General features: G+C 38.8%; 1 protein-coding gene and 1 long non-coding RNA gene across 3 annotated transcripts in view; one reads left to right on the top strand and one right to left on the bottom strand.

Moving 5' to 3' along the window:
* CPQ (carboxypeptidase Q) overlaps positions 1-24,024 on the top strand; it is a 145,505-nt gene that overhangs the window by 94,397 nt on the left and 27,084 nt on the right. For both annotated transcript variants that reach the window (XM_053958067.1, XM_053958060.1), the window contains exons 6-7: positions 11,525-11,616; positions 22,447-22,648. In XM_053958067.1, coding sequence (XP_053814042.1) covers positions 11,525-11,616; positions 22,447-22,648 — 294 coding nt within the window. The remainder of the gene's footprint in view (positions 1-11,524; positions 11,617-22,446; positions 22,649-24,024) is intronic.
* Positions 16,336-22,526, bottom strand: LOC128796444 (uncharacterized). Its single transcript, XR_008433813.1, has 3 exons — positions 22,439-22,526; positions 22,151-22,220; positions 16,336-16,683 (listed from the first exon to the last, which is right to left on the bottom strand). It is a non-coding gene; the product is annotated as an uncharacterized LOC128796444 (long non-coding RNA).

Raw genomic sequence — 24,024 nt, forward strand, 5'->3', positions numbered from 1 at the left:
AACAGCTGTAATAGCTCTCTGCTCGTCTTCCACAGTGGGGTGATGGGAAGGGGGTACCTGCTGGTGGTGCCATTCCCTCTCATTCTTCTTCAGGGAGGAAGCACAGGCAACAAATTCAGAGCAAATTTCAACTTCTACATGGCTACATTTCAACAAGGTGAATCTTGCTATGTTTCCTGTGCAGCTGCAACTTCACTCTCAAAACATCCCCTTCAGCAGCGTATAATTAAACGTCAGTACCAGCTTGTGCACCTGTTGGTGCCCATGCTGGCTGTAGACATGTCCTGACTAAAGTAAAAAGAAGCATTTTCCTTAGTGCATCCATATCAAGTGCTCTGTATCAGCTAAACTCTCATGGCTGCTTGTTTTGCTGGTAGCTAATCTCAGAAAAAATCACTAACTAATGGTCATATTGACTATTGGTGTTTAAAGGGGTCTTTTCTCACCCTTAATAATGAAGTTTAATGAAGCACAAAGGAAAGAAAAGCATGAATTAAATTCTTGAAGCTTACATATGCCACTGATAGGCAAAATCTGTGGCAAGCTGCTTCATGGCTGATGTGCTTAAAAGAGGAAGAACTGGAAAGGTTTCCACAGAAATTGTTTTTGTGAAGAAACATGAACATTTTAGCTAGTTATTTCTCCTTATTCCGTTTACTGGGAATAAAGACATTTTTGGAGTCGCTGAGGCAGTTTGTGAACTGGTCTGAACTGGTAAACTCCCTTTCCTTCAGGGAAGCCAAGGCTGTTGTGATTAGCTGAGGATTTCTGATGCTTAAGAAATTCCCCTTCTACACTTGCAGGCAGAGTTTCCATGGCAGTAAACTTGTGCAATGTGCAGTTTGTCTTCTGCGATGTCTGGCAGCAGCAGCTGCCCTGCCCAGCCCTCTGCAGGCTTCAATCTTTTGATCTATTTTAACTAATTTTGGTGGAGGCCTAAAAATATTTAGAAAAGGAAGTTCTGATATACTCTTCAAATGAGTGACTGAGGAGAGATGGGCAAGTGCATTTATGTCCCACCTGAGGAGAGGCAGGAAGAAGGCACTTTTATTGCTTTCTTAAAGATGGCAAACACCTGGTTACCAGAGCACATGTAGCACTGTGGTAATCACCAGTCTCTTTCCTTTTAATTTGTCTGCAAACTCTGTGTGATAGATTGCAAATATCTCCATGGCAGTATTGAGAGCATTATTTGGGGTAATTAGGAGATGATGGGAAGACATTGGAGGTGTTTAGAGAGGAAAGGCTAACAGGTTCCCATCAGTAAGCTGAGAGAATCCATGGGGTGTTGCATAAGGTGTAATGTAGTGTGATGAGGGCCTTGGGAAGCTGTAGGAGAGACAGCACTCAAGCAAATTGCAGTTTTCTAGTTTTACAGAACAGCTGTGTTGCTAATTACAGCCTAGAAATCTCAAACCCAACTTGTTTTCAGGTTCCATTATAATTCTAAACTTTTGTTAGTTTGTTAGTTTATGTGCAGAAAAGAGCGTCTCTGGAACTGGCCAATGTCATTTGCCTCAGCATTTTCGTGTTGGTCCGATTAGTGCCAAAATGCTGTCGTTTGAAACACAGCTTCTCGTGTCCCTCTCTCACACAAGGTTTACAAAAGAAGCTGCTTTTCTGGGTGACATAAAAGACTAAATAATCAGCTACACATAGAACATCACCATATAATCCCACAAAATTTCTTTTGCTGCCATATTTTGTCTTTGGTTGGACAGTTTGCAGAACTTGATCTTGCTTTGGATGTTGGTTGTCAGTTTCTGTGAAGGAGATATTTGTCCTCCTTTCCCAACATTTCAAGTCTGCAGCTCTTCTTGCTAAGGAGTTAGGCTTCTGTACAGAGTATTTGAGCAAGAAGCAGCTAGTATGTATCCAATGGTTTCAGAGCTTTTTCCGGTGCTGCCCCTTTGCTCCTAATCCAGCTGTGCTCCCACATTGCTTGGCTGAGGGGCATTTCCCAGCTGAGGCTGCAGGTGTTCTGCCTTCCTCCAGCCCTGCCAAAGCCACCTCTAGTGCTGGAAATGCGGGCCTTCCATCCCTAAGGGAAGCTTGAAGGAACTGAATAATGACAATAATAGAGAAAGATCTATAGAAGCTGGTTGTATGGCAGTGTCAGGTTTCCAAATATAGTATTTTAAGTCTCCTAACAGCAGTAGGGAGCCTACTGGTGTTAGAAATCCAGTTGATTTTGGTAGATGAATTTCAGTGCTTTCTTCTCAAAAACTTGAAAAATTATAATTGCTATGTCTTTTTTTTTTTTTTTCATTTAAACATCTGGAATCAATTTTTTTCCCGTTGAGAATAGAAACTGATCAGTATGTTACTTGACACTACAGTCTAGTTTATTTTCAGAGTCCCATCTCTGCTAGCACAGGAGGAATCAAACAGTGAACAGGTTCTCTGTTCACATCCCAGGTTTCTTTCAGCAACATTTACCCACAAGCTCTCTTTCCTTGTTCAAGAAATGTGTTTTCTACCCTTTCCTGACTGTGTTTGGGTCTCTCTTGCTTCATTGCTAGCCAGCTCTTGGTGCCCTGCCAAGCCCAGAGGTGCATACCTGTCCACGAGCTACCGCTCAATCTGGAGACATCTTCAGAAGTCAATGGCTGAGCTGTGAATTTGTCAAATGACAACCTTTTTCTCTTCAATTACTTTAACTGCAGCCAATGCAAGGAGTTGCCCGTGAATGCTATCTGCCCTGCTTCCACCAAAGTAGTCGGTGCAGACTCCAGGAAAGGCTACACTCCAAAGACCACCATAGTGGTGGGCTGTGATGCAGAGTGCACAGTTCCCTTCTCGTGCTGTTGTGTTGTGCATTGAACCCATGGTCAGTCATGTCTGGATGCTGCCTCAGACCAGGAAGTGTCTGCTTGGAAGGTGCCTCAAAGTGCTTCTGAGTGTCCTGTTCTTCCATGTAAGAAAACACTTGCTGTGGGGAGCTGCCAGAGCCAGGGAATACCAGCAGTCAAGCAGATGAACAGGGAACATTTTGCTCTTTCACAGCCAGGGTAGGATGGTGATAGAGCTAGATAGCTGCTAGAGTAGCTTGATGAAGGAAGAATGATTGTTGACAAAATCTAATCCCAGTCATCACACCTTTTACACAGCTTTCCTGCATTCCTAGACGGTGATGAAACATGAAAAAGGGAGAAATGTATGGTGATAGATGATAGGTGCCATTTCTCTTCTTTGCCTACTTGTCAGCATTAAGCTGAACTGGGGCTTCATAAATCAGCTTTTCTATAGACATGGATCTGGCACGACCAAATTACTGCTTTATAGGAAAAAGATACAGAAAACTACAGAAATGTTTTTAAAACAATGCATGTAAGAATTTTAAGGTACTGAGTTATTATTACTCATAAGGAGTTGATTAGACAGTCTTCCCCCCTTAAAACTTATTTTAAATTGAAATTGTAAGGTTCTCATCTGAATTATACCCATGACTAATGCAACTGGAAAACCATTAGACAGATTTTTGTACAGTTCTCTGTAGTCTTTGTGGGAAGTTACATTTCTTCAGTCCAAATTCACTGGCTAATATAGGAGGACTAAAGATATGTTTTATTAAAAATATGATTACCAGAGTAATTCCTTTTCTGCCAGTTCAATTGAAGTCATATAAATGCAATTTTAAGGTGCTTGCAAAATATTTTGTTAAACACTTTTCTGAATTTCTTGTGGTGGTGTAATTGTTTGCTGTCTAGGAGATATGTTGTGAAACATAATTAAATGACTACTTTTACAGTTCCTGGGTTTTTTTCTTTAATCAAATATGCCTGATATTAACTTCTTGTTCTTACATTATTTTCACTTTCCCAAGGCTGAGTGTATCATTCTGACCTTCATGTTTTCAATTCTATTAAATCTTCTTGGTATGAAATATCTGCATATGCTGTTACACTACAAATGCATTTATTCCTTCGTTTTAACATTTGGTTGAGTGCATATTTAACAATACTTAAATCTTCAATTTTCATACTGTGTTCACCTAGCAGAGAGGCGAGTGCAAACATAAAAGGTTGCTAATCTGGTGGTAAATTTAGATATACAGCCCTCCATAGCAATTTTGCTCTCTGTCTTGTAGACTGCTGCTTCTATGCAAGCTTTAATTTACCCAGAAAATTCAAGAAAAAATCTGAGCTTTGATTATTTATAAAAATCTTAGAAACCTGACAGTGCTAGCTGTTGTGTGTTACTGGTTTTGTTTTTCAAGCCTCTAACATGGTTGACATGGTGAAGTGCTGAACTCCTTCCCAAATGAAGTACGGGGCATCTTGTCCTTACTGTCCTTTTTTTTAAGGTATAAGTTTTCAGTATGGAGACAGAAGTGTGTCTGCTTCATTTTCTGATTCATCAGCTCTCAGAATAACCTAACAGATTTGTTTTTCTAATCCAAAGAGCAGGGCAGCTGAGGCAGAATACAGACCCACCTCTCATTAAGATCAAACCATGTCTGATATTTGTAATCCCAGAGAGTGTGGGAGTGGATCCCACATTGCCTTTTCTGCTCCACAATTTGATGAGATCACAAATACCTTTAAGGAAGAATGTGTTCCTGAAGAGGAATAAAGTGTGTTTTAAGGGTGGACAGTGTCTTCTTCCTTTTGTGGGACTTGGAGAACACGTTTACAGGACCAGAGCAAGGCATGGGGTGGAGGAGTTCTCTGCTGACTCTGCGCTTGGCTTTTTTACACAGGCAAGTTTGTGTTTCCTTTTCTTCTCCTTTTTTTCTTTTTCCCTCTTTTTTTTTGGTACATGACTTGTAATGGCTTCATGACACTACACGAAACAGTTCTTCATTTAAAACCCCATATGCAGACAAGCACATTTGGCAGTACTTTTCCTCTGAAGTGCCCCTCAGCTGTGCTGCCAGGTGGCAGGAGGGTGTCCACAGAGAAACCTTCTCTCTGGCACTGTTGCTGCCTGACTTGCAGCCCATAAGCACCAGGCTCTGGGCTTGGCTTCTCTCTTCTCTCCCTCGCATCCCCAGTCAAAAGGCTTAATCCATGTTATTTTTAGTTACTAGACTTGCAGATCATTCACAGATTTCCCCTCCGGTCTTGTATACCCAGCTCCTTCCTTGACATTTCCTCTTGGATACTGCATTGCTTTTTAAAAATAAATCTATCTAAAACCTCTTGCATCTCCCTTCTCCACTCTTCTGCAAATCTACCCTTCTCTCATAAGATCATCAGCCTCCCTAAAAACAGGAAAAGAAAATTGCTTGTGTAATCTCAGCATCTTGCTGCACTGCTGTTAAGGCTGCTGGTGCTCTGCAAATCAATTCTTTCCCTAGGCTGACTCACCTTGGACACTGCCTGGCCCTTGTGCCCTTTTTGAAGAATCTGTCCAAACAGCTGCTCACAGTCTGTGCCAGTGGCAGTTGTGTCCTCTCAACCCCCAAAACATATTTCTGAGAAAGCTGACAGCCCTAGGCGAGACTGAGCTGCAGTATCTGAGCTGCAGTATCCGGCTTGGCTCATCGCTCCACTTTGATTTCCCCCTCCCCAGCCCCAGACCTGACCATTTTCTGTCTTCTTCCTGCAATGCTTCATCTCTTCAGACCTCATCTCTCTTCACTCCAGACTTTCGATTCTCTGAGGTTTACTTGCTTTCCAGTGCTATTTTTTTGCAGTGCTTTGTCCTCAGTGCCACAAAAAGAAGCTATCAACAGACAAAAATCAAGGAGATTGCACTGCATTAGACTGGTTTAAAAAGAAAAGAAAGACAGTTTCCAAGGCTAAAAGCTATTTCCCATGTCTAATTTGAGCTTCACTAGAGAATTAGAAATATGTTATAATCAAGGTTTAAGTAGTACTAAAAGGATTTTTTTTCAGCTGTTCTCTGCCTTGTTTTTGGAAGCTTTTAACTTTGAAGCTCTACAAAGAAGAACTTGAAGGTACTGATTGGTGAGACGGTGGACATGACCCGGCAATGTGCACTTATAGCCCAGAAAGCCAAATACATCCTGGGCTGCATCCAAAACAACGTGGCCAGCAGGGTGAGAGCGGGGATTCTGCCTCTCTGGTCTCCCCTTGTGAGACCCCACCTGTGCTGCATCCAGCTCTGAGGACCCAGTTTAAGAAGGATGTGGACCTACTGGGATGAGTGCAGAGGAGGGCCATGAAGATGATTACAAGAACAGAGCACCTCTCCTATGAGGAAAGGCTGAGAGAATTGCAATTGTTCAGCCTGGAGAAGAGAAGGCTTAGGGATGACCTGATTGTGGCCTTCCAGTACCTGAAGGAAGCGCACAAGAAAGATGAGGAGAGTCTATTTAGTAGAGCATGTAGTGACAGGGAAAGGGGCAATGGCTTCAAACTTAGAGAGGAGGTTTAGATTAGATATTTGGAAGGAATCCAAATTCCTTGGATGAGGTGGTGAAGGTGGTGAGGCACTGGCACAGGTTGCACAGAGAAGTTGCTATTGCCCTGTCTCTGCAAGTGTTTAAGGCCAGGCTGGATAGAGCTCTGAGCAAACTGACCTAGTGAAATGTCCCTGCCCATGGCAGGGATGTTAGAACTAAATGATCTCTAAGGTCCCTTCCAACCCAAACCATTCTATGATTCTATGATTTTCTCTGGGAAATCATTATTTGTCACTCAATTAAAAAAACAATTTATTCTTAAATAAATGAGTACACGGGCACTTTTCTGCACACGTAGTGAGATCAGTTGTTTAAACCGTAGAGGACTGTGTTTTTAAGAGTGAAAGCCAAAGTCCTTCTGGTTTAGAATGGAGATTTCTTCTAGGTCTTCAGAGGAAAAGTCTTCAATTAACTGTATTATTACTATCATCCTATTGATTACAGTTTATTTCTGTATGCATATTCTTTGAAATTGGGCAGGGAAACATGTTTCTAGCAGTAAGAGCTTTTTTTCTTCCTTGCCCATACTACAGGATACATAAATCAGGTATTAGCAGATTGTACCACTGTTTTTGATGATGAGTTCTTATTTTCTTTAGCAAAATGTAGAGTACTGGTTTTATTTTTATTTTATGCTGTGGCAGAAATGGAAGTTCCAGGTATTTTATGAGAAGTGCAGGCATGATAGAAATATCTCAATTAATGACACTCAGTAAATCTCCTATGTCTAATCAGCTCCAAACTTGAAAAAGGTAGGTAGTGTAATAAGAATTTAAAGAATGTCAGCAACATCATTATGTATCTTGATATTTTTTGTATAAATACTTATAAATATTTTTGTGTTTTAAAGAAATTCCAAGCCACAGGGTAAAAATGCAGAAAAGGCCATAGCTTATGTATGTTCAGTGCAGCAGAGGACAATGCTTGAGGATGATATATCTGTATATACCTCTCCCTAGTAACTCCTAAAGCAAATACATTTGACTTAGGGAGTATTAGAAGTAAGAGAATATAGAGAATAGTTTGGCTTGAAAAAAATCATTAAAGGTCATTTAGTCCAACCCCCAGTAATGAGCAGGAACTGCTTCAACTTGATCAGGTTGCTAAGAGCCCTGTTGTATCTGACCTTGAATTTCTCCAGGCATGGGGCATCTACAATTTCTCTGGGCAACCTGTGACACAGTTTCACTGTCCTCACTGTAAAAAATGTATCTTCCTTAGATCTAATCTGAATCTACCCTCCTTTAGTTTAAAACCATTGTTCCTTGTCCTTATTGCCACAGGCCCTGCTAAAAAGTCTGTCCCCATTTCCTGTTGATTCCTTTCAGTTACTGGAAGGCTCCTCTAAGGTCTCCCTGGAGCCTTCTCTAGTCTCAGCCTTTCCTCATAGGAGAGAAGTTCCATCCATCTGATCATCTTTGTGACCCTCCCCTGGACCCGCTTAAACATGCCCATGTCTTCTCTGGGCTGAGGACTTCAGAGCTGGATGCAGTACTCCAGGTGAGGTCTCACCAGGGCAAGTAGAGGGGCAGAATCACCTCCCTCAATTGGCAGTGCAGTTTATTCTACTTTATGCTCAGATCAAGGCTTTTCTAGGCCATTTATGCAGGGTCTTGGGAATGCATCACTTCCTTGTTTTGCTTTGCTTGTGTGTACAGCTTTTGCTTTCCCTATTATATTGTCTTTATCTCAATACACGAGTTTTTTAGCTCTTATCCTCCTGATTTTCTCCTTGTCCTATTGGTGGGGGAGTGAGCAAGCAGCTGTGAGGGGTGAGCTGAGGTTGACCCCTGTTAATCTACTCACATCCATTTGCAGTTTGCTTGTATGCCTCATATAAGTTGAACACCTATTTGATTTGCTTGTGTGTGATCCCAGTGCCTTGATTTGCAGGGAAAATTTCTATTTTTACAAAGGTGGAATGCTTTTTATGTTTTTGTAAGCTGGTCAGTCTTGAAATGACATTGAAGAAGCCTGTTAACCATCTACACACTGTCTTCTTAGAAAATATTTTATCTTTGTGATCCTCCCCATCAGTAAGGATTTATGTTTATAAAGTAGGAAAATAGTTACTGAAGGAAATTTTGCAGTTATAGTACTGATCTCAATTTTGATTTTAAAAAGAAGATTCTAGTTCTCCTTCGTGACTCGTGGGCTATATTGAGAATGAAGTGGGTTTTTTTTTTTTGGTGGTGGTTTTTTTGTTTTTTTGGGGGGGGTGTTTTTGGTGTTTTTTGTTTGTTTGGTTGGTTTGGTTTGGTTTGTTTTTTTTTGGTTTTTTGCTTTACATGTGACAGGCCATTATAATTTGTCTCTGCATGTACAAAATGTTACATTTCAGTTTTGCTGTGTGGGAATGTCTCAATTCTGTCAAGCATGAGCAAGACATGTAGGACATAAAATTCAGGTGTTGCTGCTATCTGTGAATGTGAGCAATCTATGATGATTTAAAACAAGCAGAAAAAAGAGTAAATAAGACCTGCACATTGGTATGACAAAAGTGTTTGTGGTACCCAAGGAGAAGGAAAGGACAGCAGCCACTCCAACACTGAGAGAGTGTAATAGAGTAGGTGTCCTGCTGTGCTTGCTACAGATGTATCTTTAGTCACAGATCGACCATATTGATGTTTTTATTTCATTCTTTAACTTGTGATTCCACATGCCCATAGTATCTTTTATGCTTGAGATAAACCATAAGGATATAGAAACTGATCACCAAAATGCACCTTTGCGGTAAACTATGATTTTATTTCAGTCAAGGGCAAGGTAGAAGGGAGAAAAAAAAGATAATACATTTTTCTAAAATATTGGAGATTTGGAAATTCTTCTCTAGGTTTTTTTCTTCTGATAGTCTCTTTATTTTTAATTCTATGTAATAAATCATTTATTCAGATAACAAGGAAAGAGGTGCAATTTTATTTGTGTAACAGTTTTCCTTCATTTTAAAATTGCCTACCCACCCCTCTATATGTTGCACTCATCAGAAAATATAGTCTTTTAGACCAATTGCTATTTTATGTCTTTTCAGTACATATTTAGACTGCAATCTGAAAGACTTCTGATTTTGTGAAGATGATACCTTGCTTAGGAACCAGTAGTTTTTAAGAAAGAAACCAAAGTAGTTAAACTTACTTTGAAAAACTTTTGTAACTTGAATATAGTACTTCGGGGTTTTTTCTAATAAAAACATGCATTGAGAATATTCTTAGCAATTTTACTTCTGAATACTGGATTTGTTTGCTGTTCTTTGGTCAGATTAGCTCTGTTTTTAATACCAGGTAGATAAATACTTATCGCTTTCAGATTAAGATAACGAGGAAATTAAATTTTCCTCTGTGGACTTTGTATTTAAAATAACTACCTCCATAGCTTATGTATTTTTATTTTTTAAAAGTTGCCCATTTAATTTCAGTAGAACACACAAATGAATTTGCTGACAGGAATCCATGAGCTGATACACCACGTCCCATACTGGAAAGACCACAGCTCAGCAGGGCTATTTTATTTCCCCAGCTTCAATGGAGAGATGCAATGATGGGCAGGGAGGGGGCCATAAGACTCTCAAATGTCTGTTCCACAAATGAGCTGAGATCATCCCAGCCCCTGGAGAGCAGGAGCTGAGGCTACAGCTCATCTGAGCCAGCCATGAGGACCCTCTGATCACTGGCCCAAGTCCCCCTTAGGGCAGCAGTGGCAGACTAAAGCAGCTTGATTTTTTCCTGGGAGGTGCCAGAAGATGCTGCTTCCCTGTCTTAAGCATTTCCTACCAAAGCTACGCTCACAGGCTTGGTGGGGTGGGCTGGAGATTGGCCTTCACTTTGCATTTTGTGATATGACAAATAAACTTCCTTTTGCCACTTAAACTGCAATGCTGCTGGAACCATACCACAGCACTGACCTCTATATTTTATATTAGCACTTTTTCTTTTCACAGCTATCTCTTCTAACCAAGTTGCTGACACATTTTGGGTTATTTTGAGCTTAAATCTTTCTGACTTCAAACTGAGAGCTATTTTATTATCTCAATTTTACCTCATAAGCCATCTGACTAATTTGAAAAGTAAAGGAGGCTAATCCTTTACTGTTGTGATTTAGGAGAGCAGGGAATCCACTGGGAGGTGTGCAGTAGGTTGTCTTTAAAGTAATGAAGTTTGACAACCTTTCTGTTTACAGTCAACAGATCAACATTCATAAAACACACCTTTAACTTGTTTGCCCTTCTTTATGAAATACTGGAAAATCCAAGCTCTTTTATTCAGATTTGGGGTATTCTTTCTATATTCTGCCTTCAGTTCTGAGGATTGCTGGCATGTAGTTTCAAGAAGAAATGTTCATATCATGTTCATTGTGTCAAAAGAAAAAATTAATGAAGGTCAAGTCTATTGGCAGTTAGGAAATAAGTTTTGGCAGTGATACTGATATTATTTCTCTTCAGCACAAAAGTGTGTGTGGTACTTTATCACTTGTGATAATCTTCTCATGTTTTTTCTTTTTTTTTTTTCTCTAACATAATTAGCATTCCCCTGCACAGAGAACAGTTAATACATTCTCTCAATGTATTAATTTATTAATAGAAACAACCAAATAAATAGAGGGAAGCAACTTCTATCTGATCAGTTCTGCCATGGCAAAAATGGCTTCAAAATTTATTTGAAAACTTATCTTTCTGATTGAGCTACCATAACAAAATAGAAAATGGCTTTATGTTCGCCTTGTTTCAGAAAGTTGTGCATACATTTAGCAGCTGACTCTTTCAGATTCCAAAGTACAGATTGCTGCTTTTCATTTCTCTGATAAAAAGCAAAATAATATTCATAGCCCCTCAGCTCTTGAAATGGATAAACATTTCTCATAAAAATCCAGCAGCTCATTTTCAATTAATTGTAATAAATTAACCATGACAAATCCCTGAAATATACTTCTCTTGTGCTACTGCAACTGGGAGCAGCACCTCACCTGCTCACTTCTTCCTCATGTGGGCTCTCTCCCTACACCCCAATCTTTCACAGAAAAACCCACACTTGATATAGGTTGTGTTTGGTTTGTGGACATTCAGGATTTTCATCCATTGGAGGCTGGAGACCAATGCAAAAAATACTCAAAATATATCTGTATTTAATACTAAAAATAATATTAAAACCTCTCTTTTAGGACTTCGTCCAAAAAGGACACTGCGCTTGGTGCTATGGACAGGAGAGGAGCAAGGAGGAGTAGGTGCCAAGCAATACTATCAGTTGCACAAGGTAAATATGTCTTTTCACCATTTTCTTGACAGCACTTTTCTCCCCAGTCTTATGACTTGACTACTATTTTTGTCAAGATATTCAGCTTAATAGTTCACCAAAACCGGTGATTCCAGTTCTGCCTGAAAGTATATTTTCTGGGTTTAATCATAAATGTAAACCTAATCTTACATTTAACAATAAGCCATGCAACCACACATGTGTATGTTCCGCTTGACCTAAGATACTTTCTCAGAAAAGTGTTCTGAAACAGATATTTCATGATATCTGCCATAGCTTTCAAACATAGCTAGCCTTCTGAGAATGAATGATGAATGGTCCACATATGTTTGCAATATAAATAAATTTTGTTTGCCTTATGTATTTCTGCTTCATTGCATTTTCCCATAATATTTTACAATGTAAAACATGAAATAATACAAAGAAAAGTATTTTCTACCTGATCTTGATAGTGTGTAGTCTATAATGTACTTGCCAAGTGTAAGTTTTGTGGGATCTGGAACATCCTAAAATGTTGATTTCTGGTGATGCAAAGAACACACAAATTCTATGACTTATGGTTGTGAGGATAAAAATATAACATCTATCTCTCCTGCCAACAGCTGCCGTTTCAAAATGCATCATGAGATAAAGTGCAGTTGCCAGAACTGTTGTGGAGATGAGTCTTTGGAATATGTGTGTGTTTGGGTGTTTTTTCCACGGAAAAATTATGCTTGCATAATTATACCTGTATAATAAAATATACAGAATAGTTTATACCTGTATAACTATCCTAAAGTAATATTTTATTCTTCTCCCTAATTAAGTAGTATAACTTCGTAGTATAAGGCAGAGACAAGATGAATGCAAATGTGTCTAGGAAGTTACCTTTTCTACAACAGCATGATAGCAGACTTGCCAGCAATTCTTAAGAGCATTTTTAATACTAAGCAACCTATCAGAACAAATAAATGGGAACCTCATTTTGAATCAAATTCATTGTGATGAACCAAGTTAGATCAACTTGCACCTGCAACGGAGTTGTCAGAGATAGGTTTAGAGCAGTTAGAGTTTTCTGACTAATTGATGAGCAATCAAATATTTCCCACTAACTAGTTTCATATTGCTAAGAAGTGTATTTAACTACCCATGCATAATGTTGTACCTCCTTGTATCTCCAAATTACAGGGATAACTCAGCTCTGTCATTTATTTTGGAAGAGGTACCCAAAAGCTTGCTTTCTCGGCTTCAGGGAGGCGACAGGTTGCAGTTTAGTATATGTTAAGGACTCTGGATTTACCACTGGTACTCTGATATTCATCAGGATTAAACTAGAATAAAATATTCTGGAATAAGTAGCACATGAAAGAGATGCTTCTTATGTACAGAACTGCATTTTGGAGGAGCTGGAAGGATGCTCTGTGCACACCACTCATCAGAAATGTATCTGAAGATTTACCTCTGTAGATGTCCATGTTAGACAATAAGATCCATCCTATGGTAGTGATGTCAGTAACACATGAAATTGTCTCATTCATGTCTTATCTTTTGCCAAAATGGCTTTGTTTCACTGTTGTCTCAAAGATTTTTATTCAGAAATAACACCAAAAAGCAGACCTAAGGATCAAATAGGGAAATATAAAGCAGGCTGGGTGTTGCTTGCAAAATATTTGGTTACTTTGCTTTTAAAATGTTGAGACAAAGATGTGTCTCAGTTCTTGCTCTGCTGGTGAGATTCCATCTGGATGTTGTGCTCTGCAAAGAAAGCCCTGTCTGACTTAACAGTTTGTAATTTACATGGAGAATTTAAGCAGAAATGACATCCGTCTGTTGTTTGTTGTTCTTGTTTCCCCCCTGCCATGTGATCTGGCATAATTATAAATCGATTTGACTATAGGACGTTGCATTACTCATAATAATGGAATAAAGTTGATTAATACTGTACATTAAATTTAGCATGAAAAATAACTTAACCTTTTAATGATTTACTTGCTCAAATTTCTGGCAATTAGGATAGTATGGCACACACATTGCTTGCTGATGGTAATGAGTACAAGTTAAATAAGAGTGGTATTTAAAGATGCCTTGTAAAATGAAAGACAGCCTGTATGAGTCATCTACATAGATGGACTTATGAGTTTAGTTCGCTACAAACAAGTAGAAATATGAATGCAGTAATTCAGCACAGGCAGACATGGATTTCCTTGGCATAGTAAATTACCTCCTCATGTCAGTGGAAATGTGGCAAGGGAGAAGAAATGAAGACAATATAGTACTGGACAAGTACAGATGCTCTTATTTTTGTCACTTATTTATTATTTCTTTCAGTTTAAATTCAGGTCCTTCTTCCTCATCCATCATTGTAGGTTGTCACTGCTAGAAAGTGAATAAGTTACTGCAGAAACAACTGAGATAGCAGCATAGTGGTTTTACTATGGTGCCAATAATTAACATGTATCCCTGTGTAACAGCATTATTTATAACACTCAAGTTTTTCTCTAGATCCCAGTATTATAATTTCTGATTATTAAAACTAGTGAAAAATTATTAAAAGCTGTTCAGAGCTTTATGAGAATGTAAGAGCTGCCATATTTGTTGATCAAAAGCTCTAGTGCTCTAGACAGTCTAGTGCTGTCTCCTGTTTCTGATAGTATCCAGTAAATATGTGCTTAGGAAAAGCATATTTGCCCAACTGCAGTCAGGCGAAGTTCAGACATTACATACATACATACATACAGAAGTACAGACATACATTACTCACACAACCACGCTTTTGGTTTATCAAATATTTTTCTGGGGAGCATCACATGGTCCTTGTCCATTGTTTTCTTTGCATGTTTTTCTAAGCCATTTCCAAGAGTTGAAAGCCCTGTATATTCCAGCAGTTTCAGTGCCTCCATTAGTGCAAGGGTACCTGCCACCCAACAGGACACCACCAGAGCACCTGCTCAGTCTTGATCATGGGGTAGAAGCCTCTCAGGGGAACTACCAGCAGCGTTGCTTCCAAAGGAGATTCTTGTTGAAGTGCTCACTGCTTTTAGCTGTCAGCCAATAATTAAATTTAATCCCCAACTAGAAAAATAGTTGATTTTCCTTAATGTTAAAGATACTTATCTTGATAAAGAGCAGTGAAATTAAAGGATTTAAGTTCAAATCAGACTGCAGAGCTTGGAGTTTGACACTACATCTGAAGTCCTCTTCCAGTGCTTAGTGTTGTGTGACCCAATTGCTGAGTAGGGCTTTTCTCTACAGACAATACAGCAAACAGCTTCAGAATCATGAAACATCGCAACACTACTTTCTCACACAAGTCAAATTGAAGAACTAATGGAACATAATTCTAGAAGGCCTTATGATGCAACTCTTCAGTACAGATTCTGCTACAACCTTTACTAATGATACCTAAGTGCCCTCAGCCAGAGTTAAGATTTTTGTGTGTTTACTCTTATGCTGTCTTCATGAAGGGAGAAAGAAATATATGTAATGAAGTTTCTGCCCTCCTTTTCATTGCTTTGGACTAGATTCTGTGAAAGGTCTGTGTACCATGAAACAAGGTTACAGTTATTTACCCAGCTGAATTAAGGGACTATGAATGACTGATAATATTTATTTTGGAATAGAAGTATTGCGTACAATCTCTTGGGAAAGCAAATATATTTTCTAATGAGAAGACCACGAGATCCTAGGCCACATTCAAATTTACTTTAGTAACTCGGTTGTGATCACTGGAGACATTAATATATTATTAATTCAATTCAAACCCCATTACAGAAGGCATTCTCAATATTTCTGAATGTTGGTATTCTTATATTAACGATATTTACAGTACTTACCTCAATTTTTGGTGCAAATACCATACAGTATTTTAACTTTTTAGTAAAGGTTTAACTACATTTAAAAAATTAAATCACCAGTGTTTACTATGGCTTCTTTTTTTGTATTTATTACCAAGATCTGACATTTTGCTCAAACTGTGTCTGCTGAAAACAGGACTTTCTGAAATGCTGGTATATATTTCATGCTAGTTTAAGTACACTTCGTTGATGATCACACAAGATTTCTACTGTGATTTGCTAATGAGTTGCTTTCTCTAAGAAGCAAATATCAAAAAAATACTGATACTTTCAGGTGAAATTATTCTTCTCCAGAAAATATTGTCTCCTTAAAACCATAGTTTTCAGAAGACTTTAGATCCTGAAGTACCAAGTATTCTGGTGAAATGGAAGACATGAATTTTTATCTGATTTGAACCAAGCATATAAAGGACTTAATTGGGAATTTTTTTATGCCAGGAAAATGTGTTGACTGTTAGCCTTTTGACTTTCCTCAGGCAATATTCTCCGTAATCAAAAATTATGTAAAATTACTGCTGCATTTTTAGGTCGCTGATGTCCTGTTGATTCCTTTCATTGCAAAGGGAAAGAAATGCAGAAAGAATGAAATGTCCATTTGCAAAGGGAAAGAAAGAAAGTAATCACATTCTGTTCTCCAGCATCACAATAAGCAGTAGCACCACTGATTGTATTAAGCACAGTAAGGATTGCATAGCTACAGTATTATCTTTTACACCAGTTCTAGGTCCATGGGAATTCCTAATTCCCTAGTATTTAGGAATAAACTTTCTTGTGAAAGCTGCAGAGAAATACAGAGAAATACAGATTTTGCTAAAACACAAATCCAAGTTTATTCCTTACACTGCCTGAATGATGGAAGACCCCAAATCAGTCATGACAGTGTGTCTCCTGGATATCTAATCAGTGTGTCTCCCGGATATCTAATCTTCATTCCATGTAGATAAAATTCATACATGTCTAGTGTTAGAAAAACTTTTCTCTGTGCATCTTTCTTTTTTTTCTCTCAAGCAAATCTTCCGTGTGCATCTTGCAATCTTCTTTGTCTGTGCATCTTTCTTCTCTTTCTCTCAGCAGAGCTGCCAGTTGAGTCTGGTATAGATTCTGATAGAGAATCTTCTGAGGATCACTGCTTCCAGCACATGCTTCAGGCAGATTCACCCATCCACAAGTCCTTTGTCCATTGGGATGTTCAGTTGTAAGAAAGTTGGCTTCCTCCTATCAAAACTCCCTGCAGCTGTGAAAGATGTAGAAAATTATGTATGTGCTGTGATGATTTCTAAGGTGATGCAAATTTGTTTTCACTTATCTTTTATTTAAAGTTGCAGAAATACTCATTTGCTTCCTGAAAGACTTTAATTTTGGCATTGCTGCCTATTTTCTAGTGAAAACCTAAATCTTATCAAAAAAGGACAGTGGTGGGAATGGTCATTCAGAGCCACAAACATTGTTTTGATACCTTTGCATTTGAGCAGTAAAAGGTCTAAAGTTATGGAATGTTTTCCAGGAAGAGAACTTCTCTTTGATATGCCTATTTGTCAAAGAAAAAAACCTCCCAAGACAAGACTTCAGGCATACCTTACTCAGCCTGCTGCCATGTTCAGAGCTCTCTGCTTTCTCTTGTCTATCATCCCAGGGAACTTACATCCCAGGTCATCTCTGCGAGTGCTGGCAAATCATCGTAGAGGAAACAGTCGCAGTATTGTACAAGGCAAGACGTGGCAGTAGCATGTTTTTACAGAGTGAAGTGCTAATAAGTACATGACCAAATTGCTCCAGGGCTGTTGAAGTTACTGGGACTTTTGTCATTGGCTTCTCAGAGGTCAGAACTTGTAACTGTCCTACAGAACAAACCCCTAAACCTGTAGACTTTTTTACATACTGCTTTCCCATAAAATGTGGCAGAAGAATATTTTATCTTGTAACAAAAGGATGAGCCTTTTTCATACCTTGTCATCTAGGAAAAATTGTTCTTCTAAATCTTAAGCTTTACATCAGCTTTCTCCCATTTAATGATGGGATAATTTACAAAAATGAAAAACTCACAGTGTTCCCGATTTTCCCTGTCTTCATTCAAAAAGAGTGTAAATGGTATGATCACCAGCTTGTGGCTGGTGCTTATTATGCCTTGATGCTGGCATATCTCTGCTTCCTAACAGCTGTTGTGGTGTTTTTGCTCTAGTTTCAATTTATCCTGTTTTGCTTCATTAAATTACCTTCATACTAAACAGCAACTCAAAATTACACTACATCATGTTTATATATTATTGAATACTTAGAGGATGTTATTTATTTTGCGTTTTATTTTCTTTTCTAGCTGTCACATGCACTTAGGCGTTTCCAGGGTTTTTTCTTGTCTTTCCTGTAGTCTTAGTTGCCAGCCTAAAAAATCTGGATGCTGATTTAAACCTTTTTTTAGTACTGCAAGTGGGATGACCACCACTTCCCTGTGAATTCTACAACATCGTTGCCATGCTATACTTCTTTCCCGACTGCTCTGGGACAAATACTGGAATACAAGTGCTGTTGTTTCTTAAAGTTAAGTGTAAATCAATAACAGAAAGCTGAAAACACAATGTCAGATTAACTGATGTTCTTTATCACTGGAACAAATGTACCATTAGTCAAGTGCTTTGTCATTACAGACTTCGGTATTTTTCCTGTAAAGTGGTGATTCTTCTCAGTGAAACAAAAAAAGAAAACCAGTAAATGAGCTGTTAGACAAGTAATACTCTATTTTAAGCAGCCCCAAAGTACTGAAGGCTTTTAGGATAGTTGTTCCCTGCATTAAACTTTCAGGTCCCTGCTTAAGGTGAGTAAGAGGGATTGCCATCTGTGACTCAATGGATTAGTCATGAGATGTTGCAGTCTAGTTTAACATCTTGTAAGAATTAACAATTGGGATTTTGACTGAATAAGTAACTACTGTGAGGTATACTTGCTTGAGATTGCCAGTGACTAGCCTAGAAGAAAGATGTTTCCTACCAACAGACGTACCAGTCATATATATTACAAGGGTTTGCTTTCTTAGTGGAAAGAGTTTACTGTAATTACAAGCTAAATGACAGACCCCAGAGGGTGGGACAGTAATCAGTGGCACAGGGTCTGTTTGGAGGCCTGTCACAAGTGGTGTCCCCCAAGGTTCAGTACTGGTCCCACTATTGCTTAACTTTTCATCAATAACTTGGGTGAAGGGGCAGAGGCCTCCTCAGCAAGTTCCCTGACAACACAAAGCTGGGCGGAGCGGCCGATACCCCAGATGCTGTGCAGCCCTTCAGAATGACCTTGGCAGGCTGGAGAGATTCCAGAGAACAACCATCTGGAATTCAACAAAGGTGAAGGCAGGGTCCTGCACCATGTACCAGTACAGGCTGGGAACCAACCTGCTGGAAAAGAGCTTCATGGAGAAGGACCTGAGGGACCTGATAGACAGCAAGCTGTCCATGAGCGAACAGTGTGCTCTAAGAAGGCCAAAGGTATCCTGGGCTGCACTAGGATGAGCACTGGCAGTAGGTTGAGGGAGTGATCCTGCCCTTCTATGCAGACCTGGTGAGGCTACAACTGGAACACAGCATCTAGTTCTGGGCTCCACAGTACAAGAGAGATGTGAAGCTCCTGGAGCACACAGAGGGTGAAAAAGATAATGTGAGAAGACAACTGAGAAAGGATCTCTTAAGTGTCTGTGAGTATGTGAAGGGAGGGTATCAAGGGGATAGAGCCAGGCTCTTCTCAGTGGTGCCAAGGAATAGGACAAGAGGCAATGGGCAAAAACTGATGCACAGGAAGTTCCACCTGAACATGGGGAAGAACTTCTTTACTTGTGCAGGTGTCATGGAACAGATTTCCAAGAGAGGCTGTGGAGTCTCCTTCACTGGAGATATTCAAGAACCATCTGGACACAATCCTGAGCCATGTGCTCTGGGATGGCCCTGCTTGAGCAGGGAGGTTGGACCAGATGATTCACTGTGCTCCTTTCCAACCTTGTCCATTCTGTGATTCTGTGATTTCATGTTATCAGGTTTTTGCCTTAGAGATGATAAGTACTTATATTTTTAGTTCTGCTTAGTTTTGCGGGAAAAATAGATTGTTTATAAATAAAACAGAAATAAAATGAATTAAAATTAAAAACTTAAAATAGGAGAAGCATTGGTAAGGATTGTGCCTAATTGTATGTTCAATGAGAATAGTAAGCTATAGAGAGCCAATTTTCCCATGCAGTCTTTATTGTAATGTTCCATTTAAAAATTCAATTGAAGAGCTAAAGGTGAGATAATAAAGACAGATGACCTCCTCTGCAACTGAGTCATAAGAAGGCAAAGGATAAAAGTCTCTTTTGATGTTCAGAGAATTAGGCAGCAGGTTACACAGAGAAGTTTTAATTTTCTGGTACATACCAAGAGAAGTGGCACAATATCAAGATGCAGCAGATGAGATTACTTTCTGAAAAAAATTACATGCTGAGTTTAAAATGCTTATTTAGATGGTACATTCACTAGGAGAATGACTGAAGGAAGCAGCTGAACCTGCAATTATTTTTTTTAATCTTTCTGGTTTGTTGGTTCCTTTGAATTAGTCAAGGGGAATGTATGGTTTCACCTCACTTTGTTAATGGCAGTTATTCCTGCATCATAGATAGCAAATGATGACAAAGCATCTTCACTATTTTTAAGCAGTATATTTTAAGCATGTTTTCCAGCATGTGTTCCTCTCTGTGTATGTAGTAATGCCAATGTAGATGTACAAAAATGGGAACAGGGAAACCAATCTAAATTTTTTTAAGACTGCAACTTTCAAATTTGATGGGAGTAGTTTTATAAGTAATCCTATCTTCTAGTGGACCAAATAGGGAAAAAGCTTTCTCAAGGACACATAATATTCCAAGTAGCTGTGACCTGTTTCTTTTTTGTTCCCCAGTGAAGTCAGTTTCTCTTCCTAGGGTGTCCTGTTTTCATGCCTCTCCAGCACATTCTCAGAACTGAATAGCTTTCTTACAGAACAACAGTATGGTGTAATGTATTGTGGGTGGTTTGTTTACTCAATTTCATATTAAAATCACATGCAAACATTTATGTGAGAAAACACAACTGAAGAGCACAGCAATTCTGCAATAGTAGCAGTTTATGAATTTCTTGAACTTAGGGATTCTGTTGTTTTGAGTGATAAGAGAGATTTCTTTTAGGTGTCCATGTTGTTCCCATGCTCACTCTTCTCACTTCACTGCCCTTCCCCTGGACATATTGCTTTCCTCATTTCAGCTACTCTAAAAATGGACAGAAGTCCTGCTTTGGAAACTCAACCGAAGAAGCTGAGTACCATAGCATCATATTTATGTAGGGCTCACTATACTTAAGTTAGCTTTCACTGGAAATTCAGCAGCACACTGAAATGTGTGTTGTCTTTATTAAGTCTTCCTCCTTGGGCATATGATAAAGAAGATTTACATTTTGAGACATACTTTCTGTTGTATCTGTGGAGCATCACTGGTCTGTTTTAGCCTGCAGTGTGCTTTTCTTGGCCTGCTTCTCTCCCACTGTATTCAGACAGTCTGTAAGTCATGATTCATGTTGAAGCTCATAACTTCTGGATAGCATTTGATGATAGTCCTACACACTATATGTAGCCTACTTATTTACATTTAATCTTTCACAAACTGAAGATATTTTTCACTGTCTAAAAATGGTGATTGCCAATGAGGTGACAAGACTAGTTATTTGCACATTGATTTCCAGTAGTTAAATGGGTGGGTACAATAGCTCTGCTCTGTTAGAATTGTTTCACTCAAAAGAAAAAAGTTTTGGGAAAGTATTAAATAGTTCTTAGCAAATTCTGTAAAGGATATGTGAACACTTATGTGAATTATTTACAGCCACCTGTATTACATATTTTGGTTTATATACAGAAAAATGTAAAAGAATTGTTTACTGAACTGTAAGCTTATATATGCTGGTAGTGACATGGATCTGTTAGTTGCTGCTATCACATATCCCTTGTAATGATTTTCTTGTAATAAATAACCCATGGCAGCCATAAAATTCAGGCATGAGATCTGGACATAGGAGTAAAACCTGCAGTAGGTTCTCTTAGTCACATTCAAGGAGGTCTGAAGTATAGCTTTTGTTCTGCCTGACCTGAGCATAAACTCTCTCTAAAAAGTTATGTGCCTCTCCAGATCTCATTTTTTAATGAGATCTTCATTCATGTAAAATTCCTATGTATTTAATTCCAATTAGACCTTTGTAACCGAGCAATCTAAGAAAATATGATAAGTAAATAAATTGCTAATTTTTATTCTTTTAGCTTAAAAGATTCTTCCAAATACACACTAAAAGCAAATATTATTATGCTACTTGTACACAAAATCTTACCTTTCATGTTTCTTGTGAGGATTTACCTTGGAAGCCCAAATTTTCCTTAAAATAGATATTATTCCTTCAGGTCTGGGGGAAAACCTTGGCATTTCAATCCTTCAATCGGTCAGAATTGTCTATATGTTATATTGAAAATAATGTGTTTCTGAACAGGCAGCAGCTGGCTTTTAAATAGACTGTTCCTCACAGTCTATGAAGGCTTTGGATGCCTCTAATTTTAAAGCCAAAGGACCTCATACCCTCTCCATTGCAACAGAATTCCAGAGTCTCAAGTCTGAGAAGAAAGGGATGAAATGAAATGCAAATGAAAACTGCAATAAGGTGGTGATGGCTTACCTTTCTAGGTGGCACTTCAGAAGTCTGAAAGCAAGTATTTGAGAACAGCAGACCAGTCATGTTGTGGGTCCTACAGAATATTGGTGCCTCAATATAATTTGAATTGTTTCAGCCATTTCCATACAGAAAGATAGGTCCCTTCATTTATGCTTACGTACACATTTTCACAGGAAGCATTTCTCTGCTTCTGAAAACAAATTTGTTGTGGTATGCTCACAATGACATCTAGAATCCTGTATATGGTACCAGCTAAAATAACAACCACAGCACAATATCTTCTTTTCTTACATGTTTAGGAAAATATCTCCAACTTTGATATCGTTATGGAGTCTGATGAGGGCACCTTCAAGCCATCTGGACTGGGTTTTTCTGGCAGTGCTGAAGCCCGGGACATCGTGAAAGAGATCATGACTCTGCTGCAGCCCATCAATGCTACAGATGTTTATGACACCGCAGATGGAACAGACATTGCTTACTGGATGAGAGACGGGGTGCCTGGTGAGTGTCCCTGGAGCCTGGCAGGGGCACTGCTCCCACTGAGCACTGCCACATCACATGGGTGGTCTGATATTTTCAAAGTATTAAGAAATTCTTTCTGCCAGGGAATAAAATTTACTATAGGTAAAATGTATAAATTTGAAAAGGTGACCAACATAAAGTGCATTTGAGCTGCAGTTTAATAATGGTACAGATTATACGTAGAATAAAATGCCTAAAATCTTCTTTTCGGCTTTAAGGATTTATAATAATTAATCCCAGACTGGTGGTTTATAAATAGTAAACCAAGGCAGAGGGGAATTCTCCAATACAGAAGAAATATTTTAAAATTATTATTAGTTTTACTTTGAAATTCAGGGCTTTTTATCTCTGTTTTATATGTTGGAGAAACAATGTTTTTGAGATGTGACATTTAAGCTATGAGTCATTAAGGTGTGATAAAGGGGTAAAATTCTGAAAAGTTTGAAGTAGTTTAGGGGTTCATTTTGAGGATTGATCTGGCTCCAAGTGAGGAGCAGCTTGTTGGCAAAGAAACTTGTAAGCTGTGAGAGAGATCCACCACTGGCAGCGCCCCTATGCAGGAGACCCCCACACTGGCACAGAGGCTTTCAGAGCACAAGAATCCCAACCGGAGCCAGCCTGAGTGAAGCCTTAGTGAATTTCCATTTGAACAATAGTAGAAAGAAAAGTTTCATAACAGTGGTGTTAAAAAAGTTATGATCAGTTTTAAATTTTAAGGTTCTTTTTCTCCTGTGTTTTATGGCTAAGTAGGCTGGCTCATTTCTCATGCTAGTTTTACTACTTGCTACTATACGCTTAGAATCTTTTAATATTTAATTTACTGATGTTTTTTACCTTGTGGAAGAGAGTGAATAATGGAATATATTATTCTTATTTATGGTCAGATCCCCTCACTTCTCACTCAATTAGGGTATACAGAGATACCATAAAGTTGACTGCTTCAATAAATGTATGGATACCTAATTTTGAAACCAAAATATCTATACTGGGCAAGAAGTATGGATGAATGGATATTATTAAACAGTTAGGAATTCAGCTTCTGTCCTGCTCTTTGGGTGAAGTGGAATTGGTTCAGTACCATTTCATGCAGCTGTGACAATGGTGTGCTGAGTTGATTTGAGAGACTGTAAGCACTACTGAGAGGCTATGGCCATGCATTATCCTCCACAGCCTGGAAGTGCCTGTGAAAAATATGTCTGTCAGAATTTCAGACCAACATATCTGTGTTGTAGTCACCACTCAGCCTATGTTTAGAAAATGCAAAGGTATCAGAATTATTTCCTAGGTAAGGTGCTGGGAGCATTCCAGGGGGTCCTTGGGGACTTGCCTTGTGCTTCCCATCTGAATGTGACAAA

This window comes from Vidua chalybeata, chromosome 1 (genome assembly GCF_026979565.1).
Source record: "Vidua chalybeata isolate OUT-0048 chromosome 1, bVidCha1 merged haplotype, whole genome shotgun sequence".
Lineage (NCBI taxonomy): Eukaryota > Metazoa > Chordata > Aves > Passeriformes > Viduidae > Vidua > Vidua chalybeata.